This window comes from Marmota flaviventris, chromosome 16, assembly GCF_047511675.1.
Source record: "Marmota flaviventris isolate mMarFla1 chromosome 16, mMarFla1.hap1, whole genome shotgun sequence".
Lineage (NCBI taxonomy): Eukaryota > Metazoa > Chordata > Mammalia > Rodentia > Sciuridae > Marmota > Marmota flaviventris.
The window spans coordinates 68,557,782-68,581,259 of record NC_092513.1 but is presented as its reverse complement, the minus strand read 5'-3'; the positions used below and the strand labels follow the sequence as shown (position 1 = coordinate 68,581,259).

Sequence of the window (23,478 nt, the reverse complement as noted above, 5' to 3'; positions counted from 1 at the left end):
GGGACTCAGCCACGAACACAGAGCTCTTCCTGAGCAGCAGCAGGTTTCCCTGGCTCTGGCTGGTAGGCACAACTGTCATGTAGGCAGTGACATGCACTGGAAGCGCTGGCAGCTGAGGCCCTTACCCTGAGCAGGGTGCTCGTTTAGCTGCCAATTCCCTCACAGCGAGACTTCCTGCTGTAGCAGTGGAAGGTGCTGACTGCAGCGAGGAGGCCCCTTTCCCTGAGGCCAGGGCTGGGACAAGGGAAAGAAACATGTGGCTAGATCAAAGGAGCAGCCTGACCTGCCAACTAGCTATAAAATAACTCCCAACTCACCTTCTGGATTCCACTGCTTTTCAGAATCCCAGAAATAGGAGAACATATGAATGCTGCATAGGTAGCTCTAAAAACATCTCCACTTTCGTCAACTCCCTGCAAAGTGGTAATTTAAACAATTAAGCAAAAATTGAAGGAATGAATGGATCACTTCAGAGACACAATTACCTTTACGGTTATCAAGGACAGAGCAGCCCAGGTCGCAGCAGATGAGGAGGGCGCAAAGCACTCCCAGAAAACGGTGCGTCCCATGGCTGGGCCCATCATGATGGCTGTCCTCACCACACAGAGGCCATGCGTGGCAATCTCTAGAACCTCTTTGGCCCCAGTGTCCTTCATGATTCTGTTTACAGTGTCAAGTGACTGCCTTCCCTCAAAGGCCAGGACCTACACCTCAACATCCCAAACAATACCAGTTCGTCACATCTCTGTATTAGGTGTGAAAACTATCTTTTGCACACATTTTATTGTTTTTAGTTTATGGCTCAAAACTAATTTTCATGAAAAATCCAAGGCAGAGAGGCTCCATCCAGTGTTGTAACAACACAGATGACAAGCCTGCTCATTTCAGGCAGTGCCCCCTCCTGCACCACAGCCACATCAGCGTGGAGAGGAAGCCAGTGAGCACACTACAGTGCCTGATAAGATGACCCTGAAATCATTTCAGATAAAAATCAGGACTCAGAGACACAATTAAATGGAGCTAGCACATATTTTTACACAAATTATTTTAACCTGTCAGTTAAAAAGATATGTATCATCCCATCTACTAGGAAAATCAAGTAAATGAACTGGTGGGACAAACAACTGGAGCATCAGCTCGTGCTCCAACACCCCATATAGAACTAAGGCAGCGAGACGGGTGCATTCGAGATCATCATGACTGACCTTGACATATGGTGGAGCAAAAGACGACAAGTGCCACCTCGCGTCTGCAGGGCCGTGATTCTCGAGCTCCAGGCAGTTCTCTAAAAGGAACAGACATAGCACAACTCACTCTGAGAGAGTCCAGTGACAAGTAGCCCTCTGTGACAGGCCTCGTGACCTCGCTACAAGGAGGGAGCCCTTTGTAGTCCAACAGGAGCTTCAGAATTTTCTTTAAAAACTCAAGTGGTCAGATACTTATTGATCCTATTTTAAGCCTAAGACAAAGATGCTGAACGGCTGCAGCAAGGGAACAAGATGACAGTGAAATGGAAAGACAGCAGTGCCACCCACTGACATGGAGAGACTGGGACAGGAGAAGGCCTGTCCTGGGCACGTTACTCTGACACACCTGAAAGATGCTCAGGTGCAGGAGCTGAGCCAGTGCTAGGCAGGTACCTCAGGGAGCTCACCTGAGCACAGAGTTAGGGATGACAGGAAACTGCTCAGAAGAACACAGAGAGAGAAGGGCAAGGCAGGTCCAGGATCCAGACATGTCAAGCTTTGGAAGTTGAGGCTAAAGTTCACAAAGAAATCTAACAAAGAGCAAGTGAGGCTGGAAAACCTGGAGCATCAGCATCCAAGAGGCTATGAGAGGTGTTCTAGGGAGGAAGGAGAGGCTGAAACTCAAAGGGAAATGGGGCTCTACAGTGACCTCCACAGCTGGAGCAGTTTCAGCAGCTCTGGGCCTGAGGAAGGGAAGGCAGGCAGCACAACCTGAGAGCAGGAGGGACGTGGAAAGCGGGCAGCTGCAGGGAGAGGTGGCAGCCCAGGAGGCACCTCCTTGACTGTGGTGGCACAGGTGACCTTGGGGCTGATGGAAATAGAGGCACTCATGACCCAGGAGGCGTGGAGAAAGTCCCTGAGCAGGCAAGAACAGGTGGTGAGACTCCAAGCAGAGGCCCTGTTTATGAGAGAAACAGAAGCCTTCCATTCTCATTTAACAGCTTCCTGATTCCTGTGTGGGGCACCACTGAGAGCTGGAAAAGTGAGAGAAAGTGCAGATGAGACAGACCTATGAGGGAGAAGAGACACACGCAGCTGGGAGGTTGGGTCCAAAGCCTCCGGATAAAGGGGCATTTGACCATGAATCTGTCAGCAATGGCTATACCGTTTTGTCTAGGACTGTTCCGTGCTAGGGACATGGAATACAAGACAGGTGGATTGAACCTGGGTCAGAATGTAGAAGGAGAGGCACACAAGACAGTTAAGGAAGGATGTGAGACAGTGGCCATGATGGCAGATCATAGGATCCTAGGGGCCTAGGAGGAGGGGATCTGAGCAGGGTGGTGGGGAGTGCCAAGGCTGCAGGGTTTCAGGCTGGAGGCCTCAGCAAGGTCAGAGAACTGCTGCAATCCCAGAGTGAGTGAGCTGGAGAGGGTGGTGACCAACAGTCAGCCAAGAGTCAGGCTTGACACTGTCTGCAAGCAAGGTGAGCAATCAGGGGTGAAGAGCAAGGTCCAGGAGAGGCCCAAGGAAGAAGGAAACTGAGGCAGAAGGACAGAAAAAAACAGTGAGAGGCCAGAAGCCAGGGGCCCAGGGAGGGCCATTCTGTGTCCTAGCCACCATTCCTTTCCATTAGAAAGGAGGAGAGACAGAGGTAAAGGAGAAATGACCTCAGGATATCTGAGGGGTATCCTCGACAACACGGTTATATGGCTATTGTACAGGTGGTGTGTGAACCCGGCTGCGCCCACTTTCCTTCTCTATCTACTCATTCATCAATTCTGGTGAGAGTTGGAGAGGAATGGTTCATCATCAAATAAAATCTAAGATTCTTGGAATCCACAGAGTTACTGAGTGCCTAGATTTCATACTTCAAGATTACATTTCCAAATCCAGCCCACCACTGAAATGACTGTCAGTGACACTGGATTTTCTCCTGAAGCCGGGGAGAAATTTACACTCATCACTATGCAAAGGTTAACTTAGAAGAGAGCATTAGGGGCTGGGGGCGCAGCTCAGTGGTACAGTGGCTGTCTCCCTATGCGAGGCCCAGGATTCAATGCCCAGCATCACAAAAACAAATTAATTTAACTAAAAAACAATTGAGCATAAAGACTCGATAGCCATAGACATTTGACCCACCTAATACCGTGATACATACCTGAAGTTTTACCAGGTTCTGTTGTGGGAAAAGTAACAGTTTTGCTTCTTATTTCAATTTTTGTGGAAGGTGGCTTTGTCAATGGTTTCACCAAATGACGAAAGGAAGGCTCAGGTGCTGGGGTAAGAACTCCAGATAGACCAGAGGCCGAGTGAGGTAAGAGTTCTCTTTGAGTCAAATCTTCTCGAATTTGAACTTTCACAGTTTTCTGAAATGAGCCGAATAAAAGAATAAGAGACAAATAAACCCATCATAAAAGAGACAATTCTGATTCTAAATTTATGGTAGAGAAAAGAAATGCCAAAAGAATAAAATGCTGACTTAGAAATTAAAGTTTATTCAGACCTCAACTTTGAGTCTATCTCCCCAACCACCTTTTTTTTTTTTTTTTTTTTAAGGAAAATTTTGCAAATTAGCAATGGCTTTTAGGCCTCACTCTCAACCCCTAAGAGAATCGCTCAGATCACTAAAGGCAAATTCTGTACTAAGTGCTCTAACTAAATAAACCTCACTGGGCTGGAAGAACACCTTCACATGACTTCTGAAATGTAAGGGTTAATATGGATTATGAAACTGAAGTGACAAAATAAATGTTGTTCAGAAAAACACTTTACAAGTACCTTCTGTCCACTGTCACAGTGTATATAGATCAAACCACTCCATGGGAACATTGTCTGCTTTGTGGATAAGGAGGAATTAGGACTCACAAGAATTTGTAGTTTACTCCTTAAAAAAAAAAAAAGAATTTCACAATAAAAACCATGAATATCCTGTACTTCCATAGCAGACTGATAAGAGTCACAAATACTGTTCTACCAGCGACCGACTATTTCCTGTGTCTGGGAGACAGCAGAGAATGAAGTCAGCTCCCCACATTCCCATGCGCAGCTCAAAGGCTAACAGGTGAATTACAAAACCCACCAGGCATGGGCAAGGTGCAGGTGAAAACAACCATGCCAGAGAAACACCATCTCAAAAGCGATTAGAACAGAAGGTCTCACTCTACAAATGCTCTGGGCCTCTAGATAAGAAGACAACAGCTGGAGAGCAGACTGGAAGAAAGGGTTTGAGGAGATGAGGGAGAGGAGACGTGAAGTGGGAAATCGGTTTCTTTGTCACCCACTTACTGATCTTTCCTGAGCACAAAATTCTTTAATACCCACGAGTGCCAAAAAGGAGTTTAAACGTAAATCACATGATCAGATGTATGACTAAAAGAAATTATTAGTTACACATGTCAAAAATGGTACAGTGAGGTTATTTTCCACTGCAATTGGTTATATATACAAGGCCGTGGAGAAAGTGAATTGTGAAGAAGGTGTTCTCAAGCACTAGTTGGAAAGGGCCTGCTGCACACGGTGCTTAGGAAACCCCAAGTGCATGCTGAGCTGACTGCTCAGGTCCCTGCAATGTTTCTCTGAAGTGTTCCTGTCCCTGCCTTTGTTCAGTCTCTGCCAGGTAAACTCTAAAAAGTACATTCATCACTTGGGCAAAAGTAAGTAAACTCCATTCGTTCTGCAGATCTGCTAATCTCAAGTGTGAAGCAACTTCCAGATGGGAAAGCTCTGGGCTAGTCCAGGTAAAGTCCCTGAAAAGCTGCAGAGTTGCAGCTTTACCCACTATTGGTAATTAGCTTCATACAGGGGGAACTGTGCATGAACTGCCTACCCTGAAAGACTTCTCACACGATTCTGTGTAGAAAATGATCAGCTGGGTTATGGCTTAGCTATCCTATAAGTCAGGAAGCTCTGAGTATAAAGAGTCCTTCATAAACAAACAGAATATATAATCCAAACCAAGGAGGTAAAAGGCAGACCATCTGGTTTTAAGATCCCTCTATCCCTTATCCAGTGCCCTGGTTTATCACTGCCAGGGGATTCTGGAGGTGGAGTGCTGCATCAGAACGTTCTTCAGCCTTCCATCCCAGGGTCACTGTTCCACCTCAAACACGCCTGTCTGCCACGTCAGGCCACCAGCCCTGATGTGTATGTGATCTCTTGAACCCCCGGATGCCCCACAGAGCCTGCTGCACTCTGTAGTCAGCATAGTACAAACTGTCACTGAGCACGGACATTCATCACTTATTTTTGCAGTGTTAGGGACAGAACCTACCATCATACATGGTAGGTAAAGTACTTTACCACTGAGCCACACCCCCAGCCCCTGAACAAATTTAAGTAATCTATTATCTGACCCATGATAGCACCTGAAGAGCACAAGGATATACTTACTCAGGGGCGATAAACCCATGCTGTGGTGTGACTGTCAGGCAATGTGCTGGCCAGTACAGCTCAAATTTCAGCAATCTGACAGAATGATTTGCAATCTGGAAACATCCAGTTTTTGCCATGTCATCTGTTATCAAGAGATAAATGCCATGTGTTATCTACTGAACTAGATAAAAAAAAAAAAAAGACATGTCAGTAATAAAAGTGAATCCTAAATAAATAAACTAGTAGAGCAGCTTATTTTGGTCTTCTCAACCACTCACTCATAAAAATTTCAAACCCCTGTTAAAATAAGTCTATCTGATAAACCTTAAAACTAACTGGCAACACTAAACAACATTAAGAGAAAAACAGACATGAAGGCTGCTCCCGGCTGGTGTGCACTCTGGCACATGTGCATGTACCTAGTATGTTCCTACTACAAATTATGTCAGTGTCACAGGAAGGACAGGCCAAGTGCCGGGTGAGCTCGTGGGGTGTATTGTGGCTCTGCTGAGCACCGTCTCAGGGTGAGGACCACACCCAAGTCACGTCTGAGTCAGGTGGCAGAAGCTGGTCCTGGATAGGCCATCAGTCCAGAGTGCACGAAGCCGTGTGTACCCCAGCTGAGCCCTGGGTGCTGGGGTGCAGCTCTCAATTCCCAAACCCACTGCTGACATGCTGTTGCCTCACTACTCACAAGAAGAAGGTGCTATCAGAATCAAGTGCTCTGGCTGGACAGTCCAAGTCTCTTCAGAGGCCGAGTTATCTTGAGGTGGGTGGCTAGTTTGTGAGAGAAAAGGAGAACCCTGAGGACCTCTAACTGGTAAAACATCCAAAGAGACATGGCCACTGTGTTTTCCAGAAGTTCCCAATTCACTAGAAAAAAAAATTTTTTTAATTAAAAAAAATCAGAGAAAGAGGGAAAAAATTATGAAAAGACAGTTTGTTTCATATATCTTATATTAATTCTTCATAACTCTAAAAACATTAAGACAAATCTAAAAGGACATTATATGTCATGGGTTTTTCAGTGAATAAAAATCCGCCGTATTTTAGACACTTAAAAGTAGCATACAGCTTGGGGATACAGTTCAGAGAGCTTGCCCAGCACGCCCAAGGCTCTGGGTTCAACATCCAGCACTTTTTGCAAAAGGAAAAGAAAAACATTACAAAAGAAAAAAAAAACTGAGAGAAAAAGAAAAACAGTATAAAAAGTCAAGTACAGTGTAAGTCAAACAGTAAATACGCTATAATTAGAAAATTCAGTGACTTCTAATCTTTTTTCTGGCTGACTTCTGCATGTGAAGTCCCTTAGAAGATTCACTAGGAAATGACTCAACACTAGGACTTGAGGGAAAACCAGACTCTTGATGTCTGGGTAACTGCACAGGGTGAGTGGCCACAAGAGGCAGGAGGTACATGTCCTGGACAGAGGACATGCCTGTGGGGGCCTGGGCCTGGCAAGGGCAGTGTCAAGGGCAGTGTCTGGGGCAGTATACTCATGACTGCGGCATGTGTGTGCTGTTTTCTCCTTCATATTTTCTACATTTACACTAAAGACTTATCAAATTGTCTGTTCAGGTGGCTCAGAATTATATTCATTGTGCTTATCCTGTGCTCTTGAGTTCTATGGCATTTCTTTTCTTTCTGGTACTGGGGACTGAACCCAGGGTGCTTAACCACTGAGTCACATCCCAGCCTCCCAAGCTGCTGGGATTACAGGTGTGTGCCACTGCGCCTGGTTGTTCTATAGCATTTCAATAATAACAAAAATAGCGTTGGACTGTAATCTTTTACATAAAGCTATATGTATGGAAAAGTCTGATCAGTTTTTTAAGATACATCCTATTTGCAAAGGCACAATGAAGTTGAGTCTTACAGATTATAGGCAATAAAGCTAACAATAAGCCGCACTTCTCTCTCTCTCTCTCGTACACACACACATACATACACAAGCAGGAGTCTTCTGGGAAAAACGTTAGAGGACAAAATGCTAATATAATTTAGAAAGACTTTCTATTAGGTGTTTTCTAATAAACCTTAGATTTTTAAATACATTTAGTTCAAATGAATTTTGTAATCACCAAAGCACATGATGTAATTAAACTTTATGCAGTGCCCAAATTCATCCATCATGTGGCAGAGCCTTGTTTACTTCAAGTCAACACACGGCAAAGAAAGGAACCCCTGTCTCTACCTCTTAAGCAGGCCCTCCCTCCCCTGCTTTTCAAATCAGACTTCTAGCTAGGCACTGGCTCTAGCCTGTAATCCCTGAAACTCTGGAGGCTGAGGGCAGGAGGATGGCAAGTTTAAGGCCAGCCTGGAAAACTTAGTGAGACTCTGTCTCAAAAAAAGCGCCTGGCATGTAGCTCAGTGGTAGCGCACCCTTGGGTTCAATCCCCGGTGTGACAAAAAACAAATAGAACAGACCTCTATAGCTCCAGAAAACAGTGCGGCACTGGCCACAAGTCAGATGCAATATTTAAACCATAACAACATTTAACATTCTTGACTTTTTTGCTAATTAAGCATTAGTTCCTCATAAAATAAAGAGTTTCAAGGTGATTTTTAACGTATATAACTATTACCTTTAAGTCTTTCCGTGAATGTCTCTGAATGAAGTTCAGCACTAAAAGAACAGGAAAGAGAGCAGGCTGGTGGCCAGGGTGCAAGGTAGGTGGGAGGGCCCTGGAGCACTAGCCCTCAAGGGGGCTCAGCCAGGACTCACTGGCAGCACTGGGCTCAGGAAGACGGCCCTTGGGCCAGAAAGAGGAGTGAACAGCAGGGGATGGAGGGAAAAGGTAAACATGCTAGGGATAACAGGGACAGGATCCCTGGTACTGGAGAAAAAGGGTCCAATTCAGGAAAAGAGCACTGTGGCGAGAGCAGAATTGGAGGGTCTGGCAAAACTCATGGCTTCAACATATTTACAAACAGAAACAGCGTCGCTGTGGTGGACCTGTGTGTTGATTCACACACGAGCTCTGCCCACTGTGCGGACTAGGGCAGTGACACCACAGGAGTGAGCGCTAGCCAACCTCCTGGCTCCCCGTGCCAGTCTCTGCTGAAAGAAGCTATGCCCCCCAGGAGAATTAGCTGCCCTAGGGCTGGTGGAGGAGTGGGGGGTGAGCCTAAAACATGTGTGGAGCCAAAAACAGACGGAAGGGATCAGGGACGCGGATACAAAATGCAAGGACAGTGAAGAACAACATGAAACCCCTGAGTCCATCCTAATGTAAGTGAATAAAAGACACGAAACCTCTTCCTCAGAATGCAAAGCCAGCTAATAAGTGGAGAACAACAGAATTCTAAATATCACCCCTTGGTGACTGTAAGTGTAACAGTGTGACTCAGGCAGCTACTATTGATGGATATGAAGAATATGTTAAGCAACAAGACAATTTAGTATCTCCTGAGTATAGCTGCATGAGAAAGCTGGTGTGTGAGACACTATTTCCAACTACATGATAAATATTGTGAGCAGCAGGACAGACCAGAACTGTGCACCACCTGAGAAAACGCACCAAAAAAAGAGTAGCAGCACTTCCCGGGTGTTCTGCCAAGCATGAGACCTGAATCTGTAAGGTCTGGAGGCTGCCTCAATCTCAAAGTCGCTGCAGGACAAGGGTGAGTTATCAGCAGCTAGCTTGGAGCCTGTTTTCTCCATGTCACCAGCAAAAACTCAGAGAAATGAAAGGTGACTTGGACAAATCTGGAAATCCTGCCAATGACAGATCTCCCAGCTCATCTATGGAAGGCTCTTAACAGGATAGACCTGATCTCTCCAGAACTGTGTTGTGATAAGGAAACCTGAAACTTACAGGTTTATGGATACAGTCCTGTGAAGAACTATCACGTTACATAATTATCAAAGTATAAAACAGAACTTTCAGCCTTGAACAACTACCATTCGTGTCATCCAAAGACCACAGGCCCAACCTGGAAAACTTGTGTAAAACTTGAACCAGAGCACAGGTAAATGAATGCTGTAAAAAGTATCTAGAAAGTGCCATAGGCAGCTCCAGACTTCCCCAGGCTTTGCCTAAAATTATTAGTAAAGCCGAATGTCTTTTGAATCCACAGATCTGATTTGGTAACCCAACCCTGCTAGCTCACTTGAGAAAGGTGAGGAAGGACGGAGAACTCTTTCTATACTGAGAGACAGTACAGAGGCATGTGAGCTCAGATTCAACTTTGAACCACAGAGGAAGGAAAAAAAAGGAAGTTTTTTGCTTTGTGGTTTGATTTAAATATAGAGAATATTATTCTAACAACTGGGAAATGTGTAAGGGATCCTTAAATGATACCACTGTATTAGCATGACATGTTCTGATTCTGTGGAGTTTACCATGACTACACAGAGAGTGGTTTCGCAACTTCAGGGCTTACTGTCACACCGTGCCTACAGCTCACACTTAGTGATTCAGGAAAAAGATCTATTCAAATCAAGATGACAAGGCAGCGAGGGAGGGTGGCACACACTCAGGATCCCAGCGACTCAGGAGGCTGAGGCCCTGAGCAGTTTAGTGAGGGACTGGGGACAGAGCTCAGTTGGTAGAGTGCTCACGTGCACAAGACCCTGGTTCACTTCCAGTACCACAAAATTTAAAATAAATAAATAAATAAGAAAGGGCTGAGGATGTGCCTCAGTGGCTAAGTTTGCTGAATACAGTAAATTGCAAATGAGGGGTACTGGGGACAGGGTTTGAGTTCTCTGTACTATTTCTAAACTTTCCTGTAAGTCTGAAATGATGTTTAACTTAAACTAAAAAATAAAGGTGAAATAAACATTTTGAAAGAAGTATAGGGGAAAAACATCAGTTCTACTATAAACCAATCCTCAAATCTGGTCGGAGTTACATTTGTTTTACCTTTTAGATTCCAAGGTAGCTTTAGAAGGTGGCTGAAGAAACTCATGGCAGGAGACAGAATCTCTGAATTCTCCAATTACTGAAAGGGTAATTTTTCGCATGTTTCCATAAAAGAGATGAATATCAATAGGCCATTGAGGAAGATCATACACTGAAAAAGAAAACAGTATTTTGAAATACATCAATCATTACATAAATACAACACAAAATACATAAGTTTATATGCTAATAGCCATAGAATGTTATTTTCCTAGGTTGGGGTAGGTGACATTCTGATTTTAATTCAACAGGCTGGCATGAAATTACAGGCAGTTCAGCATCAGTGGTTGACGGCTCTGGCTCTGAGTTGAACATTTACTACCCTTGCTTCTCATTAGCTCTGTGACCTTTGGCAAGTTACTAACCTCTCTGAGCTTTAGTTTCCTCTATTATAATATGAAGTAACAACCTCTCTCAGGTGGTATTGTGATCCTCTCAACAAAAAATGTTTTTGAACATGACAACAACATTTATATAAAACTTACTGTGGGCCAGGCATCATTCTAGCCCCTTTATATTAACTAAAGTTTCAGAACAATTCTTTGAGGTAGGTATTATGTCTTCTTCAAAAACGAGGAATCTGAAGTACAAAGGGGCTAAGAATGCACAATATGTAAGTGAAGGTCACACAGACAGCCAACCAGAGCACCCAGAAACACAAAACACGCCCAGTTTAAGTAAAAATTTGCAGATCAATAAAATACTACTCAGACAAAACACCTCTAGATTAGGTCAGCTGAATTTTCATATACATTAAATTTTATAGAATGTACTTATATTTTATGCAAAATATGGTAATCATTATAAATTATATATTTTAAATGGGAAATTAAAAATAGTGACTATAAATTTAAAAATACATTAGCCAAGGTATTTGATTATAAAAATTTAAATCTATCATGAGAATATTTGCTATAAATCAGTTTATAAACGTGAGATCACTATCATCAATACTTGTAATATGTACAAGCAAATGTCATTCAAAGTAATCAAAAAAGTGCAACTGCAGCGTCCTCACAGGCAGTGTGTGGCACTCACCAACATGAAAATGTGGGATTACTGCCTTTATTCATGTGGACAATAAATATACCACTGTATTGAGAGTTGATGTCCCAAAGACCTGATGTCCCGAAGACCTGGCCAAAGTCCCAGCTCTCCCCTACCTTGGATGGGCTGCTGCAGTACTTGGCTGGGTCCCTGGACAACCCTGAAAGCACACTCCTCTTGAAGTGTGGAACGGGCAGCTCCCTGTCCAGGCCTGCCCCTCCCCATCAGCACCTCGGTCACCTCATTCTCAATGGAAGGCCGCTCCTGGTGTTCTCCCGCATTCTTAAACATGCTCTAGCAAGCTTCAATTCTTGGCCCTGTGGTCAGGACACATCCTGCTGTCCACACCCTGAAAGGCAAGTGTCCATCCTGCTTGTGTAAGCCCTTGCTACCTGCCTGTGACCTCGGTGCTCAACACGCTGCAGTGTCACTAGAGTCTGTGCTCCCTTGCCAAAGCACAGCTCAGGTCCACTCTGACTTGGACCTTTCCTAGAGAAGAGAAGAAGGGCAGAACTGACAGAGATGGCCCTGCCTTAGCTTCCACCACCAAGGTTTGTTCTCCATGCCCTGCTCCTTGGCACACTGAGGATATACATGTCCATTATAAATCTGTGTATCACTTTTGTCTAATCCATGCCTGCCATCCCCTGGAGCAGATGACCTAGACTCCTAATTTATGGAAAAGATCAGCTTATTCTATATTACCTGTTTAGAGGTACAACTGTCCTTTTCCTTTGCTGTCCTATATTTCAGAAATAATTCCATCATTAAAAAACTAGGAAATAAAGGGCAAAAGCTATCATCTGAAATCCTACCACAACAAAAACCACCTAATATTCAGTTTGGAGAGCAAACTCCTGCAATTTTATTAGCATGAATATTTACATATAATTTTTGTCAAAATGAGATCATATTACACAAAATTTTAAAATAATGCTTCCCTAAATAGATGAAGAGTTTTCTGTCATTTATATATTCATACCACTTAAAACTGCAAAATTAAACCTAAATGCCTAGTCTTACTTCTTTTATAAATAGTACTATGTTACACATCTTGGTACATTTATTTTGTACGAGAGCAGACATTATTAAACATTTTAACTGTTTTTCTCAAATAGGGCCCATCACTTAGATTACAGTCAGTTCCCATGCCTGCTTTGAATGTTTTGCTACCATCAAATCCTTCATAAATCTTACAGTAGGCACAGGAGCCCAGAGCCCTCAACATGACCATAAGTTCACACTTATGACATGAGATAACCTGGGCTTACCAATGGCTCTGCCCTTTTTACAAGCCTACCCACAGAACATGTGTGGGGACATATTACTAACACCCAGAATACTGATGAGGCAAAGCTCTTCCACGATCCTCAGAACAACTCTCCATGGATGAGAAGCTAGATGCCATTCTTCCCACTTGACAGATGAGAACTGAGTCTCACTCAGTGACACCATTTGTTCCAAGTCATGGTAGCACAGCTGTGGCTCAAGTTCAGCCTGATAACACATCCAATTAACATCTTCCTTCTTCGGCCACATCATGATGCAGATGACATCATGAAGTGACCAAGAGACTGAAGACACACTGAGACGCTTACCTTCATTGACTAGCATCTCATCTCGGAACACTTCAGCAAAATTCACGCTGTGCAGCACGCTGTGTTCTGGAAGGATCTGTCTTACAACCCCTGGGTTATCCAACAGGGCTCTGCCAGGGAAGAGTTTTATTCAAAATGATTTGATGTATTAAAATAGTCTCTTCATTTATGCATTGGCAAGACCTACTAACAGCACATCACATTAGTTTAGAGATCTCATATTTTAATTCCTAACACAAGTACTTTTAAAAGAAAAATCTGTTTTGTACAGTACATATGGTAGTAAAATCACTAGCTTCCATTAAATATTTATACCAAAACAAGAACTCTCTAATGTAAGAATAAAAAGAATAGTAAAATTAGATTCTTTTCAGGTCTTACATTTTCATTATTTGTGATAACGATAATTTGTCAGAAATCTGTCTCAAAAAAAGAACATGGGGGGAAAAAGAACATGGAAAAACTGATAAGACATTAGAGGAAAATACTTAAATTACCATATAAGTATACCTATTCTAGGCTCTTCTAGAGATCTCTGAAGTGAAAACTCAACTGTAAATTATTTTATAATACTCCCAAATGTTCATAAGGAAATCTCACTGCTGTAAATTTTTGGCAAAGAAAGGTTTGAAACAATACACCAACTTCTATATCCCACTGGACAGAAATTTTAAAAATCCAGAAAACTTGGCAATCTGACTTCTCTAAAAGTCAGGTTCTACTTCTACAATAATAAATAGAGCCAAGTTTCCAAGGTGAGCTTTTCACATGTGGCCTGTTCCAGCATCCTGTAGCAAGTCACCACTAACTACTTGTTATCAAACATTCCAATGAGCCCGAACAAATTAAAAATTAAACTGTTTCCCAAATTATCTTGAGAAGAAAACAAAGCAGAGTACAAAGGGCTGGAAGGAAACCTGCGTATTCACTGCATGCCATACTGCAGCCAATGACTTCTACTAAGAGATGAGTGTCATGAGCGCCACATGTCCCATAATCAGGTCCTCCAGGCTAAGAAACGGAATTTTATAATAAAATATTCCAGAATTTAACACCTAAGGATGTAACTTATGTTTAAATCACACCTAGACCTAGATCAAAATCTTAAAATTTGTCAGAAGTTCAGCATAGTAAACCATATTTAGATATATCAAATTCTACAAAAGTACATGCTTTAAGCAGCTTGAAGTTCAGATATCTTACACACTTCTAAAATATAATTCTTTCTAATAATTCACAGAATTCCCAGAAATATTTCAAATTGGTATGTTTATGCAATATAATCTCAGTGGTTCTTAAAATCTCTCCTGACACTGATCTATTGTCACTTGCCAGTTCACTAGTACACAGTGAAGTATGTTAATAATCCCAAATATCAAAACATTTACACCTTCATTATTTCCACTGAAAAATTCCCAACATTGTCTAAAGGAAGCAATCTACCTTCGATACTGCTGTCTGGAAATTTCATCTCCACCAAAGAAGTATATAGTTGACAGTTCTGTTGCAGTTTTACAGTCATTCTTTCTGTCTGGCGGATTATATATTATAGTAACATCCTAATGCCAAGAAAAATCAGAAGTGAATATTAAGTATTTTTCTTGAGTAAGTCAGTTCACTCTGGATAAACAGTCTTAGGAGCCTAAACCTCCAACACAGGCACAACTGCATACGTGTGGCACTTCCAAGAAGACTGGACTAGCACTTCAACTCCTACATTACTTCCAAATACTATTTTAGCTTTTGACCATAAAATACAGCATTATTAATCTACAAATGAGTTGAATTTTTTAGGGCAGAGACTTTTGTACTTACTTCCTGTGTTCTTTCCTTGAGCACAAATTTATCTGGAAAAATCTTCAATACTCTGGGATCCAGCAAAACTTTTTTCTGAGAATCCTTAAAACCTATTGCCTTGACAAAAGCTGCTCGAGAGCCGGTGTTTCGGACAGAAACAACAACTTTACTTTCTTTGCCAGGTATTAAGTCATTCACTGTTACCATGTAGCTATCAGTTAATTTTTTAACACCTTCCAAAATAAGATTACTTGTTCCTCCATATCCAGACAAAGGTATCTAAAAGAATATACACATACAAAATTATTTTTATGTAAGAAAGCAGATTTAATTATAGTCAGAAGATGATACAGAATGATTTCATGTGTCTCTGCATACTTGGGCTAGAAGTTATCCCACTTCCAGTCCAGCATTATATAAAGCCCTTATCTGTTTTTTTTATTAAATATTTTTTAGTTGTAGATAGACACAATACCTTTATTTTATTTTATGTGGTGCTGACGATTAAACCCAGTGCTTCACATGTGCCAGGAAAGCTCTCTACCATTGAGCCACAACCCAGCCCCTAAAAACCTTATCATAAAGGAAAAATAAAGAGTTGCAAAATTACATGCCCTTTAGTATGTTGAAAATAATCATTTCACTGTTACAAAAGCCAAGCCTAGATGACAGAGGAATGATCCAAGCATTAGAGTAGACATGCTTGCTTAAGAAGTTTTTAGGGTTCAACATACTGATAATTTGTAATTTACCCTGAAATGCATAAAAAAGATGAACTGCAACAGCCGGGTGTGGTGACGGATGCCTGTAATCCCAGTGGCTTGAGAGGCTGAGACAGGAGGATTGCAAATTCAAAGCTAGCCTCAGTAACAGCGAGGCTCTAAGCAACTCAGTGAGATCCTGTGCCTAATTAAAATACAAAATACTATGTACAAAACACTATGTACCTGAGTGCATAGCTCTCTAATAATTAAAAAATTAACTGATAGCTACATAGTAACAGGGCTGGGGATGTGGCTCAGAGGTCGAGTGCCCCCAAGTTCAATCCCCGGTAACCAAAAAAAAAAAAAAAAAAGATGAACTGATAGATGGTTAAATACGGGAAAGAGAAATATAGTGAAATATGATTTTACAATCTAAGTGATAGGGTATGTGAGTATTATTGCATAATTCTTTCAACTACTAAATAATTCTGCAAAAAAAACTGGGATGGCAAGTTGCTGCATGTCAGAGAAAGTGAAGGGACTGACTCACGGTGAGTCTAAGTGACAGACAGGGATGGCTCCCTGGATTCCCTTGTCCAGGGGAGAAGTGTCAGTGAAGTGTCATCCACCACTCTACTAAGAGTGAAGAAAAACACACCCTGTTCGTGGTCTTGATGCTCCTGTGAAATAAAGCCCCTGGGGAGCCGTACTCAGCCCACCTCTATAAAAAGATGAGGTGGTCAATGACTTCAGTAGAAACCCCACAAGGACCCTGGTTTCTTTAAGAGTACGTCAAACCCAAACATGGGCTTGGTGACTGTCAAATCAAATAGTTCTACCCTAAATCACCAGTTATTAGTTCTCTAGGGAATCTTCTTTACTAATAACCTCAAACATTGGCTAGTAAACCTGAAAACTATTCAAAAAATAATCAGGATAATCTTAAAACACAGCCCATTTGGTCTTCTCCACTAACCAAATTTTATCTTTACATGAAACCAAATTATTAGAGAGCTATGCACTCAGGTACATAGTGTTTTGTCACATTTACGGATGCCACGTTTAAAAACAACCTCTTAGGTCTTTAAACAATTCTGCCCACGGTGGGGCCAATCAACTGGCTCCACACAGAAGAAGTCAATGCCAGAGTCAAACAAAGCTATCCTGGCCAATCCTCTAATCATCACATGCCCTCTGCGGCTGGTGGTCCCAGCCCCACTGCCAGGTGACTGTGCGGTGTGAAGGTGTGCAATAGCATGCAGCTCAAGTTGCACTGACTATTAGGCTCTTATTTTCTTTCCTCAATAATTTATTCCTTTTATCTCTAGTTGCTCTGAATGTAGTTATGTAAACAGCCTCAAATCGCTTTTAAAAATTATGCTGGGAATAGGCAAAATATAAAAACTTGTCCTTGTATCTCTATATTTACAAAAGAGTCTAGCAATTCTATCAACAGATATTTGCTATGGTCTGAAGGTCAGTGTCCCCCCAAATTTGAATGTTGAAACTTAATCTCCAAATGATAGTGTTAAGAGGTGAGGTCCTTTCAGAAGTCTGAATTACGTGAGGGCCCTGTCCTTGAAAATGGGAATAGTGCCCTCATTAAAAAGCGGATGAGGGCAGGATAGAGATATAGCTCAGTGGTGGAGAACTCGCCTCGCATGCACCAGGCCCTAGGATCCACCCCTAGTACCACAAGAAAAATAAATAAATAAAACAAATACGAAGGGAGTGCCTTTGCTCCTTTCATCATGTGAAGACCCAACATGAAGGCACCATGTCTGAAGCAGACGGCAACCCTCTGAAGACAATGAATCTGCTGGCACCTCGATCAAATATAAATGTTTATAAATTTACCCATTTGGTTACAGCAGACCAGACAGACTGCCAATTGAAAAGATAAAAATTTTTTCTTTTTTAAATTTTTTTTTAGTATTTTTGCCCAATTGAAAAGATAAAAATTTACTTGGAAAGTCAGTATCTTAAACAAAGCTCTACCTGAATTTACCAAAAAATGTGTTCCTAAAAAGTCAGAATCATTTCAAAATCCTCAAACTGAAATGACACCTAAAAACGTTAGAAAATACAAATACTTGGGCTGGGATGTGGCTCAAGCGGTAGTGCGCTTGCCTGGCATGCGTGTGGCCTGGGTTCGATCCTCAGCACCATATACAAAGATGTTGTGTCCGCCGATATCTAAAAAATAAATATTAAAATTCTTTAAAAAAAAAAAACAAATACTTAATTGGTTGCTTTTATAACTTGACAATTGTCCCTAACTTGCTTGTAAAAAAGATGGATGATATAACTTGCCAACCAGTAGTTATAACTTGTCAAAAACTGCCTGTGAGGAAAGAAGCAATGGAGTTATCTTACCATGAACTTAATGCCTGGTTGTGATTGATTTCCAAGCTGTTTGATTTCCAGTTTAGCCAACATACAAGATAACCGAGTAGGTGAAAATAATACTGAGATTACAATGTCTTCTTTTGGCTGCATTCTGATCTCACAGTTACTGGTCAATCGCTCTTCTAAGCCAAAAGTGTTCTGAAGCTATAATTTAAAAATAATCACTGCATAAAACAAAATAATAGCACAAACAAAACACACTACTAATACAAAATGTAAAAAACCTGCCTGCATATGTGACTGTCTGGATGGAGACAAAACATGGGGCAAAACAAAGGCCATGCATTCTACAGACCTGAAAGCAGTCCTGGTCCTGTCCTTTGATAAGCAGCCGCAAGTGCTGGGCCATGGATGTGGAGTTACTTCTCAATGCCAGCTTCTGAAGTCTGGAAACAATTACATGTTTCAAATGCTACAACTATCAAAAATAAAGCCAGTCAAAACCAACCGTGGCATTTGCAGACCTGGGCTGGTGGCATACACCATCTTAGCAGGCCAGTGTCATCCTCACAGTCTTGGGCCCTCGCTTCTAAAAACAGAAGGCGTGGGGGTCACCTTAGCAGACGAGCTTTTTGGCTTAATCTCTCTCCAATTACAGCTCCTCGGCGGGCCTTATTCTCTGTCATATTGTCTGCCTTATAAAAAAATTAATGAACATCACTGAAGAAATTCAATCATTAAGTCAATGCCACAGCTAAGGGGAATATCTGGCTCAATTTAGCTTTCAGGCAAACAAGTGCTCCTAGCAGTGTGCTGAATTCATCCTGCTTTTAAAAAGTTCCACTGCAAGGAAAATAAACATGTGAGTAACAACTGGCTGGCAGGAAACCCTTTGAATTTCTGAAACCATGTGACTTGCCTCTCCATTGGGGAATACTGAGTATGTGGGCCAAGCCCTATTTCACCCAAAATGTGAAGATGAGCAGTTCAACATGGAAGCTGTGGTCTTGGCCTTGTCCACCTGGTGTTCAAAGGGAAAGACTAAGCTCCAGCTGTCCGCACCCCTAGGAAAACCACCCATAGCTATGTTGCCTAGGGAAGACTGACTTGGAGGAATGCTATTTGGTAAAGCTTTCATTTTTACTTATTTTTTAATTTTTAAATTCTTCTTTTTTTAAAAAATATTTATTTATTTTTTAGTTTTCGGCGGAAATAACATCTTTGTTTGTATGTGGTGCTGAGAATCGAACCCAGGTCGCACGCATGCCAGGCGAGCGCACTACCGCTTGAGCCACATCCTCAGCCTATTATTTTTTAATTTTTAAAGAAACATAGTTATTATTTTAAGAAGTAGAGTTATCAAGTTGAGGGGAAGAGAACTTGGTTTCCAGTTTAAAATAGGAATTCCACAATCAAAAAGGATTAATATCTTTATTCTTCAAGGAATTCACAAAAATTAATGAGAAAAAATCTAAAGGACTGAAGTGTTTAAGCACACATATAAGAAAGAAACCAGAATGAATAAGCAGATTGTGGAAAAATGAAGATTTTTAAGTAGGAATCCAAAATTTGATATTAAATACTATCTTTGGATCATTCTATGCTTGGAAAATACAACTGTAATTTATTATCATTCCTTTCTGCAACAGAAGCGAAATCCATTAATTTAATCACATTTTCCCCCAACATTATCATTTATTAATTTGTCCTCTGTACTCCACATTCTGCAACAGGACCTTCTCCTACAAGAGGGGAGGCATGGGGGTCCCAGCAGACACATGATCTTCCCCCTCTCAGCACAGCCTCAGCTGCCTCCTAGGACATTTCATGGTGGGGGAAAAACAGGAAGTTTCCTTTCTAAGCAGACAATAAATGTGCCTCTTTATCCTGAATTCTGTCGTAAAACCCTCACAGAGGGGCAGCATGCACCATTTGTGATGGAAAAACTCTTTTTTTCTATGCAGGACACAAAAACGGGGTGAGGAGAATTACAGAATCCACAGATTCACTAAGTGCAGCACAAAATACCTTGTGCTTATTAGCGTCATGTCCACTAATGCTCGGGATGTTGTTTTCAGAGCCCAGCTTTCACCAACCACAGGTAGAGCAGTTCCCACAGGACTGGCACATTCCTCCAGTTGAGGCAAATTTATCTACCCAACTATTGTAAGTAAGGGACACTCTTGCACCGAAGCTCCTTGCACCTGTCGGAGCCCAAGAACTCTCCATAAGGAAGTGAAGCCATGAAGCGAGGAGAGTCTGAAGGCCTTTCACTCAGGAAGACACTAGGGCAGAAATGTCAGTGACAAGGACAAAAGCACGGGCAACACACTGCTCGTATTCAATTTAACTAATTTTTTATAGTTATTTTTTTAAATATTTTTTTTAGTTGTAGTTGGACACAATATTTTTATTTTTATGTAGTGCTGAGGATTGAACCCAGGGCCTTTCACATGCTAGGTGAGCGCTCTCCTGCTGAACCATAACCCCAGTCCCAATTTAACTATTTTTTATTTTAAAATAATTCAGCACACATTAATTCGACTTTTGGTAAGCTGAAAGTGAGGTTTCAGGAAGGCATGGCATCTGAGGAGAGGCTGGATCTTAAGAACAGCCATCCCTACCACAGTGATCATTTATTACAACCTTTCTCACAGGGCAGAAAAATCTTCAGGATCAGTGCAAGAATGATTCAACTTTTTTCTGCCTTTTGACTTAACAGATAAGATCAGCTATGAGAAAAGCTGTGTGTCAAAATGGACACTAGCCTTTTACAGCCCCCACCTTAACCAAAACGATTTTGGTTGCCTTCCATAGCACAGAACTTACTTAAGGACCTCAAACAACTGTGTGTACGTGTATTACAGCAGACCACAAGTCAACGTCTGGGGAAGCAAGGGAAGTTCTGTCATGTAGGCACTGTTCATGCTCAACTGCAGAGAGCTAGAAGAGCTTTCTAGACAGACACATGGCCTTGCTCAGCCTTGCTCTCAACATATTCTTCAGTTCTAACCATCTAGCTGGCTGCAAAAGCACAAGGACACACATGACCAGCAGCAAAAGAGCTGCTGGAGAGGGATCATTACTTCAAATTAACTGCTAAAAGGCTGGCTGAGAGAAATGTCTACTGTGAGGTGCTTGAAGAATACACAGGCTGCCCATTCTTGAAATGACCTGAATCATTTCAAGCTGCGATTACATGGATCTGGCAAGGCCCAGATAAATGCTTTGCTGTACCATGCCTGGGCACCCCACTATCAGACCACACAGAAGCAACTAAGTGGGAGAGGGGTCTCTGGAAATGGTATCTGAATCTGCTGTTTATCTGTGAGATTCACTGCACTGCACAGATCTATGGGGAGATACATCTCAAAAGCTGGGGCAGGAGGAGTCATACTTCTCCCAGGCAGTAACCAGTCTGTGCTTCACTTCTGCACACTGGGATCCGGGTAACTGATGGTGTGGTTCTCCACAGTGCGGGCAGATTTTCAGTGCAGGCCTGAGCCTACCAGAGGTGGGGACACACAGGGCCTCGGCAGGCACTGGAGCTCTCCCTGCCTTTGTACATCACCTCCTCCTACTTCCCACAGGAGTCACTTTCCACTTGTTCTCATCTTACTCGTCTTTTTGTAAGCTGCTTTTGTAACAAGACAGAGACAACTAAGGCATGGATGAACTCTGCAAGTGAAGAGGTTCAAGCAGACCCTTTCAGAACTAAAGAAATAAGTTTTTAAAAAGCAATTTCTTCACAATCAGAGTAGAAGTTCAGCCAGGAGTTCCTATCTCTCAGGTACCATGGAAGTGTATGTGTAAGACATTTAAGGAAAAACACAAAAGTACAAAATATGGAAGAGTAAACCCTCAGCCTAGTCATTATTAGGTCATTATAAGCATTTGTTTACTAATTTAAGGCTTGTAAAAAGAAAAGTTGATTATATTGTTATGTTTATAAAGGGAAACACTTAATATACTAAATATATTACATGCAAATTAATCTTAATTATGATGTGTACTATTCTCATAGTTGTATTAATTTATGTATTTCTAGTTGTTTCTTTACAAATTTATTTAGAATCAAATACAGAGATTAAACAGTACGCATCTGCTCCACTAGAGACCCCTTGCAGTCTTTAACACTGCAGCACCAAACACTCACAAACAAGACTGTAACAAGTTGATAACATCTCTACTTTTTCCTCCTTCCTTTCCACAGAAGGAACCCACAAGCTCTTAACTGCTTACATTTGGTAATCAGCAGAGAATTTGCTGAAGAGCCAAAAAACCCTCAAACCTATTTCTTTGGGATGTATTTTAAAAAGAGGAAAATTTTGTACTGCAAACATGAAAATTCAGAGTAGGAAGATTAAGTGAACATAAGATAGCTTTATCAACTCTAGAAACAATAACACGGTCATAATCACCCAGGAGAGAACAACATTAATGAGCAATCCTCAGCACCGTGGATGGCCCGTGCACACTTACTGTGTTCTGCCGAGCGGGACACCTCCCCAGGCCAGAAACTGCCTGTTGGACAAGATCAATGGAACATCTGAGCCACAAGGTCCTGGCAGCAGAGGGTTACCTCCTGAAGAAACCACCTCGCCCTTTAACACAACTTCATACTGGGGTCCAAATGGCTGCACAAATATTTTCAAGATCCTAACAAAGAGAAAAATCTATGTCAAATGTCCTGTAACCGTTCTTTTGGCAACTGTTTTTTAAGTGCTTCTTTATCCAAGAAACAGAGCTAGGTGCCAGGGGTACCATGATATTCCTGCCGTTAGAGCTCACAGTCCAGAAAAGAGTGCAGTCAGAGCAAGGGGACAATCAGGATCACATCCACATGGGGTGACATGAGACGGTCATGGTGTTATGGGGATACAACTTATGAGAAACTTGGGAAGTCAGGAAAGTTTCCCAGAAGGGACTTGCCCAGGGGAGTTTAGGGCAAGCATTCCAGACACAAGCTTTCACACTGGTGCAGCCAGATTGCTCTCTTCTTCTGCAGGGTCCCAACAGCAGACTGTACCCCAGGCAGGCGGCAAGCAATGAGTCTCAGAGGTGGTATGTGTTAAGCTAGGTTTATGCACTCAAGTTCAAATACAAACAATAGTGGTATTCTGGCTATAAGTTGATATTTGCTTATGATTTGGGGGCCAAAAAACCACAGGCCTGGAAAAGGGACTGGAAATAGTACTAAATTAATAAGCAACAAGGTCAATTAAAGGTTTCCTGGGAGAAAAAGAAAAAATTAATGAGAAAACATCAAAATTGATAAACACCAATATTGATGTTTTATTATTTACTTTTGTCAGAATATACTTGAAAATAGTAATTTCTTAATTTCTATTCAGTTGGTTTAAAACAAGATTTTTTGCAACAACAACAACAACAACAACAAAAATCTGAGGCTTAAAGAAAAAGAGGTAGAGCTCTATCAGGTACGAGAAGTCAGACACGTACTTCTGCATTCAGGCCCCAGGTGAAGTATGTTGGAGCAAGTGGCTGTTGTGAC

General features: G+C 41.9%; 1 protein-coding gene across 5 annotated transcripts in view; it reads right to left on the bottom strand.

Moving 5' to 3' along the window:
- Positions 1–23,478, bottom strand: part of Cep192 (centrosomal protein 192) — a 102,977-nt gene that overhangs the window by 12,694 nt on the left and 66,805 nt on the right. For all 5 annotated transcript variants that reach the window (XM_071602492.1, XM_071602496.1, XM_071602494.1 and 2 more), the window contains 13 exons: positions 22,446–22,622; positions 18,319–18,409; positions 17,991–18,167; positions 14,929–15,189; positions 14,557–14,672; positions 13,114–13,223; positions 10,430–10,580; positions 6,256–6,434; positions 5,580–5,703; positions 3,969–4,074; positions 3,349–3,556; positions 1,206–1,285; positions 318–413 (listed from right to left, as the gene is read on the bottom strand). In XM_071602492.1, coding sequence (XP_071458593.1) covers positions 318–413; positions 1,206–1,285; positions 3,349–3,556; positions 3,969–4,074; positions 5,580–5,703; positions 6,256–6,434; positions 10,430–10,580; positions 13,114–13,223; positions 14,557–14,672; positions 14,929–15,189; positions 17,991–18,167; positions 18,319–18,409; positions 22,446–22,622 — 1,876 coding nt within the window. The remainder of the gene's footprint in view (positions 1–317; positions 414–1,205; positions 1,286–3,348; positions 3,557–3,968; positions 4,075–5,579; positions 5,704–6,255; positions 6,435–10,429; positions 10,581–13,113; positions 13,224–14,556; positions 14,673–14,928; positions 15,190–17,990; positions 18,168–18,318; positions 18,410–22,445; positions 22,623–23,478) is intronic.